The following is a 9,426-nucleotide window of genomic DNA, read 5'->3' on the forward strand; positions in this document are numbered from 1 at the left end:
ACGATGACGATAATAGATAGAATTAAAACAAAGGTGCAGGGAAAGGGTGATGGTTAATGCGTTAGGAACAGCTGGGGATAGTGCCCGATTGACTACACAAGATCTCAATATCTAAATAAAAGTACCTTGTCACATTATTATTAATATTTAATAATAAATCTATTCACCTATTAATAAGATTTTAAAACAGAAAATTATTAATTTCTAAGAATAATAATAAATCTAACCCTAATTTTTTAAATATATATATATATATATTTTTTGAATGAGTGATTTGCCTATATTAGCCTTGATATAACAGAAAATTTAGGATTTTTAATAGAGTAATAATATTTCGATAATAAATGGAAATTCCATCCAGAGGCTTCCAGGCCTTCGACTATAAATACCGCGTTCTGCAACATCATAGATTAACCCACGAGCTAGAGCGATGGACGCCTCGATTGCTGCCCCAAATTTTCTCCAATTCCTTTCCTCTCCCACGGCGTCCTCCGGCGCCGCCGCCGCCGCCGGCGGCAGTAGCATTCCCCGCCGCGCTACCCTGCTATGGGGCGGCCGCGCTCCGCCTTCTCTCCGCTCGCCTTCAACCCGGACCCGCGCGGCCTCCCGGAGCGACGGGACTCTCTACGATCTTCTCGGAGTGCCGGCGAGCGGGAGCTCTGGAGATATCAAGAAGGCGTACAAGGAGTTGGCGCTGAAGTACCACCCGGACGTCTCCCCGCCGGATCTGGCGGCGGAGTACACCCAACGGTTTATCGAGGTCCACGAGGCCTACGAGACTCTCTCCGACCCGGACCGCCGCGCGCTCTACGACGACCATCTGAGAAGCGGCCTGCACGTCCTCTTGTCCGGGCAGCGGCTCGATGAGGTACGATCGATGGGCTCTACTTTACTTTTCCTCTCGAAATGTTAATATCCAAGTTTTGGTTAATGAAATTGAATGCGTAGATTGAAATGGTATTTGGTAAAGTTGCAACGTTTAAATATCATTGAAACTTAGTTTGTCTGATCGCTTCTTCTCCCATCTGCAAAGAAAAAAGGTATGTTTTTGGTACAATTTGGCTTTAATATCTCGCTGATATTGGAATTTTCTTCTATAAACCATGAAAATGCTGTCATGCTTGATTGCCAAAAGGCTTCCGTGAAGATAATAAGTTGGTAGGAATCATCTAAATCTCCTCCCAGGATTTTTCCTGTTGATGATTATTGCTACAGGGTCTTGAACATTTGAATTTTTTAAAAAATCATACTCGTCATCATTGATTTGGGTTCTTGTTTCCAAGGTATGAGTTCAGAAGTGCTATCCTTGTTACCTTCATCTAATGTTGTAGGGTTTGTGGGTGGGAAAATTTCTTTTGTCACGATTTTATATGTGGATTTCTCAATCAAATTTCTACAATACTCGGTGCTTAACATGCCCTGAGTTTTCTTCTGTAATTGTAGCTGAGCATCTTCTTTTTTGAATACTACCAATCTTGCAGGCAATATAACTCTAAATTTAGAGTCACAAGAAATATTGTTTTCTTGTATTTGTAAATCTTATGTTTAAGCCCTATGAACAAGATGTTTCCACTTTCCAATATTTACATGGATATTTTGAGATTTTAGCCTATGCTTTCTTCTCTGAATGATCTTTTTGTTGCTCTACAAATTTGAGAATATTCTTCAAGTACACTTCCAATCTCGCTTATTTATATCTATTGGCAAAAAGAATCTGTAAGATTATTTTCCTTTGTTTAAAATTTACTTTGTTTATTTAGTTTGTTGTTGATTAAACAACAGAAGCCTGAAGTGGTTTTTCTTTTTGGCTTTGGTCCTAAAGCTTTTTGAAATGAGTCTTAGTTTATGAATTATTCATTTCTCCTGGGCAGGAAGTGGATGACTTATCTGGTTGGAGAAGTCAGTGGCATGATCAGCTTGCAAAATTAAAGCAGAGGAGCAAGAATGATTCTGAAGGCAACTTATCTTGGGGAGCTCGGATGCGCAAGCGATGGGCTGAATCATCTTAGTTAATGGCTTCACAAAAACAAATGTATCTCCCATCTTCTACCTTATTTCTATAGTTCCAACTGTGGAAGAAGAAGAAGCCTCTACACCTTATCAGCCAGGGCTTCAAACGCCACTCAACCTCTAAATTTATGGGCTCATTAGCTTTATTTTTGCTATAGAGTCACGAAGCTGAATTTCCATTAGGGTAGGGAATGAGCTGTGGTTGTTTTACCTCGCAGAGTTACAGAAATTGTAAATGCCAGAAGTTGAATGTAGAGTTAAATATGAGGTTTCTAAAAGGTAGGTCTGTTTTGTATACATTTTCTTTTTGGTTTTCCCACTGACCAAATAATAGCTTTTCAGAGCATTACGGCTGAAGTTGCAAATGATGTCATTTGCCAACATCTTTAACCATTGGATAGTAGACCTGTAAAGGAGTCACCCTGTGCTGTTAAAAATTATTTGGTAGGGTAACTGAAAAGATTAAAATTAATTAAGCTGTTCAACTTTCAGTTCAAATTTAACTTTTTTTAAGCTTAAGCTTGTTTAAGTTTGTCTTAAGTTTAGTTGATTTAGAATGCTATCAATCTCTTAGTTTGAAATTGTTTGATTATTTAATGTTTTTTTATTTTTAAATTTGTTTGATTGCTTACTAAGAGTTCATTTTTTTAAAAAAAAAACTTATTTATTGCTTTATTTATTTATAAATTAAATAAGAGAGCATCGTTCATGATTCACAATCTTAATTTACACACATTAACAAGTCAAAATATATATATATATATAGAGAGAGAGAGGAATGTTAGTCTGCGATGCATTTCTTGCGGTTTTGGTGTGGTTGTCTTCCTGATCGATCTGGTGACCGATCAGAGAACCTCCTGATCGGTCTACAGACCGATCAGAAGTTTCCCTGATCGGTCAGGAGGTTCCCTGACCGATCATGAGGTTTCCTGATCGGTCCAGAGACCGATCAGGAATATACGTGGACTAAACCGCACCGATGCCGCAACATAAGCACCGCAGGCTAACATTTCTATATATATATATATATATATATATATATATATATATATATATATATATATATATATATATATATTGATGGGTGGCTATCGCCTCCAGCAGAGGAGCGACCAACGCTTCCAACACCCAGGCCTGGTTCTGATTGAAGACGCCTTCTGCGGAATCTCAGGGGTTGATCGTTTGAGTCTGAGCCTTCGGGGGGCGACCGAGATCGACGAGATAAGGGAGGAGCAGCTCTGGCGGGATCAACGGAGCGTGCCTGTCGGGCTACCCAAGAAGCCATTCGGAAAGAGGAGTTGGCAGGAGGAATGTCATCCCACCCTGAGGGAGGACGGTTGGTCGGGCGAACAGAAGGTTGAGAGGTTGATCGGGGAAGGACTGTAGGAGTGGCTCCCAACCTAGCAGGGGCAGCATGGGGAAGAAGTCTTCTGTCCAGTATCATCCTACTCCTGCGCATTATCTCGAGGTCGCTCAAAAGGAGAGGCTGGACTTCTGACGCACGGAGCAAGGTGTTAGCTATACAAGAAAAGCAAAATTGCAGTCATCCCACTAAATAACAGTGAAACAATTCAAGGGCAGACGAAACTTACCTAGAGAATGAGGCAGCTCGGTAGCAGAAATACGGCTCAGTCGGAAGAAGGCCAACACATCCTCGGATAGCAACCTTGTCAAGTCTAGCCGCCAGCCCCTTAGATGAGCCAAAGAGTCCGTGAAGAGGGGGGCATTGCTGAAGTCTCCTACATAAGGTAACGTCGGGGAGGATGCGTTGCCAGCCGGCAGGCCATTCTACAACGAAAGGAAATTTAAGGAAGAAGTACTTATCCTTCCACGATGGGTCAGAGGAAGGAATAGGGCAGAAGAAAGTGGTCCTAATGCGGGCTTGGAAACAAAATAAGTCTTCGCTGTGCTGGCGAGGGGTGAAGAAGTAGTGGAACAGGCAGGCGGACCAAGAAATTTCGCAGACTTCGCACAGATCACAAAGTCGCATAGAATCTTTATAGAATTGGGGGTCAGCTAGCCCAAAGAAATTCGAAAATAACGGCTTACATCAGAGAACAGAGGATGGATAGGAAGGCGAAGCCCGGCCATGAACTATTCCTTATAGAAAGTAACATAGCCTGTTGGAGGAGCAGAGCCTTTGTGCAGCGTCGTGGGGATGATAATATGCATATCCCTGGAGATTTCGTAGGAAAAGCGAAGATCATCCAAATCCATGCCATCAAAAGTGAAGACTCCAGGAGGGTAAATGATGTTGGGAAAGGCCATGGGGAAAGCTTAAGTGGAAGCCAGGAACAAAAGGATAAAGCAGAGAGTAGAAAGCACCAAGAAGCTAGGAAGTAGAAAGAGAAGAGAGCGACAACAGAGGAAGCGCTAAGGAAAAAGCTCCATAGAATGGCGGCGGTGGCCTATTTATAGCCACAAGCCGTGAGGACAAAAGGGTCAAACTGCCATCCAACGACCCATAGTAAAAGTGATTCAGAATAGCAAAATAAAAGGAGTCGTCGGATCCTCACAGAAAACGAGGGTACTGTAGGTGATCCGATGTACGAGGGTCATCAGGCGCTACCTCGAGAAACGACATTGCATTGCAAAGCGGTACGAGTTCCGTGATGAGATATATTTTCAGTTTCGTTAAGGGATGAATCCAGCTCGAAAGTTAGTCTCGGTAAAGGAAGAAGCCAGCTCGGCAGTCAGCGTCGTTAAGGGATGTATCCAGCTCGAGAGTTAGTCTCGATAAAGGAAGAAGCCAGCTCGGCAGTCAGCGTCGTTAAGGGATGAATCCAGTTCGGGAGTTAGTCTCGGTAAAGGAAGAAGCCAGCTCGGCAGTCAGTGTCGTTAAGGGATGAATCCAGCTCGGGAGTTGGTCTCGATAAAGGAAGAAACTAGCTTGGGAGTCAGCGTCGTTAAGGGATGAATCCAGCTCGGGAGTTAGTCTCGGTAAAGGAAGAAGCCAGCTCGGGAGTCGGCGTCATTAAGGGATGATTCTAGCTCGGGAGCTAGCTCAGGACACAGGGCGAAGTTCCAGGGGCACTAGTCGGAATGTCATCAAACTTAAAACAAACTCCCGATTAGGGAAATAACCATATCGCAGGTCGGGGGGTGAGCCGACTGAAGGAGGAGAAACAAACAAATCCCAGGTCGGGAAATAAACAAATCCCGAGTCAAAAAACAAATAGATACTAGGAAGAAGAACAAGTAGATCTGAGATCAGATTGATGGATTCATTAAGTACATCGGGGAGCACATAAGCGGGTCTGTCAAGTTTCAAAATTACACAAAGAAGATTACATCAAGGCTGAGGGCCTGTAGGAAGCACATCGCTCAGGAGAGGAGCCGAAAGAGTCGAAAAGTCGTTATCTGAGGCAAAGGACGGGAAGGCTTCATCGGGAACTTCATCCAGCAGACGCTCCCTGTCCAGAAAGTCAGCTGGGGGGCGGAGCGAAGAAGTTTTTGTTCAAACAGTTGGCGTACTGCGCCCATGCCCCCGTAGCAGACCATCCGGTCGGCGAAATCCCCTATCTTCTTCTGGAACAAGGGAGACTTAATATAAGAGAGCCTGTAAGCTTCAAGACTCTCACCTTTGCCTGACCTATACTTCACCAGTTCCACTCGTACTTCCTCCGTTGAAGCCAGGGCCAGAGCTTTCTCTTGCTTTAACTGGGAAGCTTCTGTTTGTGCTTTGTGGAGATCTACTTGAAGGGACTTAATGGTGACCTGGTCCCGATCCTGCTGAGCTTTGAAAACTTTTTCCCGGTCAGCGCTGGCTACCAGATCTGCTTGAACAACATCCAGGTCTTTTTGTAGGGTTGTATAAGACTCCTGGAGGGCCTTCGAATTTGCAGAAAGGGACGCCAGCTTAGAGTTCTTTTTCGTCAACTCATCCGCTCCCCTCTGAATTCATCCTAGAATCGCTGGTCTGCAGGGCTGCTTGTAGCTTTTTTATCTTGTTAGTGGATTCTTGGGCCAGGTCGCGAGTAGACTGAGCAGACTCCCCGACCGCATGTAGATAATTTTCCAAAGGGTCAAATGGGTCACGGGGAGTCAGCGGTAACTCCAATTCCCGAAGGTGAGCCTTCAAGAAATCTATTTCTCGTAGCAGGTCAGCGGCAAAACTGGTCAGGCATAGGCTGCTGGAGCAGGCCTGCACGGTAACAGGAAGAAAATTAGTAATAATGTCAGAGTTGTTAAAGTATATACTAAAAACCTAGCTTTTGTATAAACATTTATTTAGAAATAAAAGAATCACATTGGTCAATATTTACATTTATTTGTTAAATGTAATTGTTCAATTAATTTATATAGTAGATAACATGGTGTGTGGTGACACACAGAAGATCATGTTATCAGTTCTTTATGAATTATAAACAGTTGCTCACGACTAAGATGGAAAGGAACAAACCATTGAAATAGTCGTAGTGTAATTAGGTATTAGTTTATCTTGACTAATAAATTACATTAGTACACTTTAAGTGTATTGAGTAGGACCATTTAAGGTAAGTTCTTTTTATACTGACTTGATAAAAGAACTAGACCTTAGTTATTATGGAAGTGTGTGCTCTTAATCATAATATAATAACAACCACATATATTTAGTATATATTTCTTTGACTTATCAAAGGGTGAGATTTAGCTCGATAAATCAATAGGCCCGATAAGTTGGGAAATGATATTACTTATAGTGTGTGTTGTTGATTATAGAGGAAAACTGTGTCCTAGTTATCTAGGTTGAGAATGCCCCCAAGAGGAGCTCATAAGGATTGTCATGTTAAACCCCTGCAGGTGGACTTAGTCCGACATGACGATAAAGGTTGAGTGGTACTACTCTCGGACTAAGATATTAATTAAGTGAATTGTTAGTAACTCATTTAATTAGTGGGCATTCGACATCTTAAACACAGGGAGACTAACACACTCATAATAAGGAGCCCAAAATGTAATTTGGGATTGGTGCGGTAGTTCAATAATAATTCTTTAGTGGAATGAATTATTATTGATAAAATTAAGTTGTGTATTCTGGGCGAACACGGGAAGCTTAATTTCATCGGGAGACCAAAACCAATTCCTCCTCTCGGCCCCTATTGTAACCTCTTGTATATAGAGATTTATACCCATCACATACCCACATTCTAACCCACTTTTTGGTGGTCGGCCAAGCTAGCTTGGAACCCAAGCTAGGGCCGGCCAACACCCAAAGGTTGAGCCAAGTTGGTGGCCGACCAATGCTTGGAGTCCAAGTATGATGTGGCCGGCCACATCATATTAAAAAGGATTCTATTTATAAATTTTTTTCTCATGTGGATTTCATGGTTTTAAAAGAGAGTTTAAAATTTAAATCTTTCCTTTTATAGCTTTCTACAAAGGATTAAGAAAAGTTTTGAAATCTTTCCTTATTTGTAGATTAAAAGGTGGATTTTAATTTTAAGAAAATTTTCCTTTTTAACCATTTTCATGATTTAAAAGAGAGTTTAAAAATTAAATAAAGCTTCTACAAAAGATTAAGAAAAGATTTGATATCTTTCCTTATTTGTAGATTGAAAGAGATTTTAATTTTTAGAGATAACTTTCTTTTTATCCACATGTTTAAAAGAAAGATTTTAATTTATAAAAATTCCTTTTTATAAACCACCATGAAGGGAAAAATTATTGGAGAAATTTTTTATAAATTTTCGGAAGCAAATTAGGAAGTTTTAATTCTTGTGTGAATTAAAATTTCCTTGATTGGGAGAAAAGGTGGCCGACCATTATTATTGAGAAAAGAAAATTATTTTTAATTAAAATAATTTTTCTTTTTCATGGCAAAGGAATTAAGGAATTTTTTATTTAAATTTCCTTATTTGCCAAGACCAAGGATTATAAAAGAGGGGTTAGAGGTGCCTTCATGGATAACGACTCTATTCTATTTCTTCCTCTCTTTTTCTTCCTTGGTGTGGCCAGCCCTAGGGCCTCGTCTCTTTCTCTTTTCTTCCTCCTTTGTGGCCGGCGGCATCAACATAAGAGAAGTCCATGGTGGCCGGTTCTAGCTAGGAGAAGAAGGAGAGAAAGGAGGCTTCGTTTATAGCATCCCTTGGAGCTTGGTGGTGGTGGCCGAACCTCACATCTCTTGGAGTTTATGTGGTGGACGAAACTTGCTTGGAGAAGAAGGGCTTGGGTGGTTCTCATCTCGGTAGATCGTTGCACACACAACGTCCGGGATAAGAAGAGGAATACGGTAGAAGATCAAGAGGTCGTTGCATACAAAGGAAGGTATAATTAGTAATTAATTTCCGCATCATACTAGTTGTTTTTCTTTTGTATGAATTCCAGACACGAGAGGCATTAGATCTAGTTTTTGAATTTGTTTTCGAGTTTGTGTTTTTTTTTTACTTTGTCAAATTTGTGATTCGATTGTTCTTTTAGGTTAACCTAGAGTTATTTACGGAAATTAAATATCAACTTTCCTTAAAAGGCTTTGTCTAGGCGGTGGTGGTTGCTCCCATATCCAAGAAGGTCATGTGCCTCACCATGCAGTCCTGGAAGCCAATTTTGAAAATTAATATTTAATGGAATTAATAACATAGGTGGATTTAGATCAATAGTGTTAAGTTCCGCTTACGATCCAAATCTAAACCATCAAGAACAGATAAGTTAAATTTGGAATCAATGATGTTAAGCTCCGTCTGTGATTCCTAATTTAACTTCTAAAGAACACAATAGGTTGTTTAGGAAAGGTTCGACACGTGTACAAAATTTTTGTACAGTAGAACCGGTACTATCTTCCTAGGACCAACCAACAATTGGTATCAGAGCTAGGGTTTGCCTCTGTGTGTTTTGGTTTTCAAATAGGTTATGCACATGTCATACATAATTTAGGCAGGATAATAGTAGGATGTGCTAACTCTTTGGTTGCAGGCTCCAACTATTATGGTTTATAGATGTTGTGTGTGATTGGACCCTTGGACATGTCAAGGGCATTATTTTGTGTGTGCATGGTTGTATGTAACTAATACAACATGAGCTGTATTAGCCCTAGAATTTTAGAATTTTATTTTCGATATAGATTACATGTACATTCCCTCGAGGAATATAGGATCGATATATGTAAAATTCTATTTTTGTCACGGATCGGATGCTTGCCAGGTGTGGTACTTTTGGAACACCAAAGGCGCAGCGGAATAAGAAGCAAGATGGATGCGACGATTCGACCCGATGGCGGTGGCTAAAGATGGCAGCAGCTAGGGTTGGAGCACACGGAGGACAGTGATAGAAAAGGTCATAATAGTTGGAAAAATAATTTCCATATTTATTGCTTTTATTTACTGTGATGTGTATGTATGCATGTGATGTATGCTAGGATAGTTTAAAATTCCTCACTTTAAATAACTAAGTGGGAGAGGGATTTATTTTAATAAATTTCACGGACTCCATTACTGGTTT

At 40.9% G+C, this 9,426-nt stretch overlaps 1 protein-coding gene across 1 annotated transcript; it reads left to right on the plus strand.

The window, feature by feature from the left end:
- Positions 1 to 430: 430 nt before the first annotated feature.
- On the plus strand, positions 431 to 2,322 carry LOC121982895 (chaperone protein dnaJ 20, chloroplastic-like). The gene is made up of 2 exons (XM_042535911.1): positions 431 to 868; positions 1,872 to 2,322. The coding sequence occupies exons 1-2, from the start codon at positions 431 to 433 to the stop codon at positions 2,007 to 2,009; spliced, it is 576 nt and encodes a 191-aa protein (XP_042391845.1). The 3' UTR covers positions 2,010 to 2,322.
- Positions 2,323 to 9,426: the final 7,104 nt, after the last annotated feature.

This window comes from Zingiber officinale, chromosome 5A (genome assembly GCF_018446385.1).
Source record: "Zingiber officinale cultivar Zhangliang chromosome 5A, Zo_v1.1, whole genome shotgun sequence".
Lineage (NCBI taxonomy): Eukaryota > Viridiplantae > Streptophyta > Magnoliopsida > Zingiberales > Zingiberaceae > Zingiber > Zingiber officinale.

Coding starts and splice junctions, on each gene's coding strand:
- LOC121982895 (XM_042535911.1), top strand. CDS start 431: ATGGACGCCTCGATTGCTGCCCCAAATTTTCTCCAATTCCTTTCCTCT. Junction 869..1,871: donor CCGGGCAGCGGCTCGATGAG/GTACGATCGATG, acceptor TCTCCTGGGCAG/GAAGTGGATGACTTATCTGG.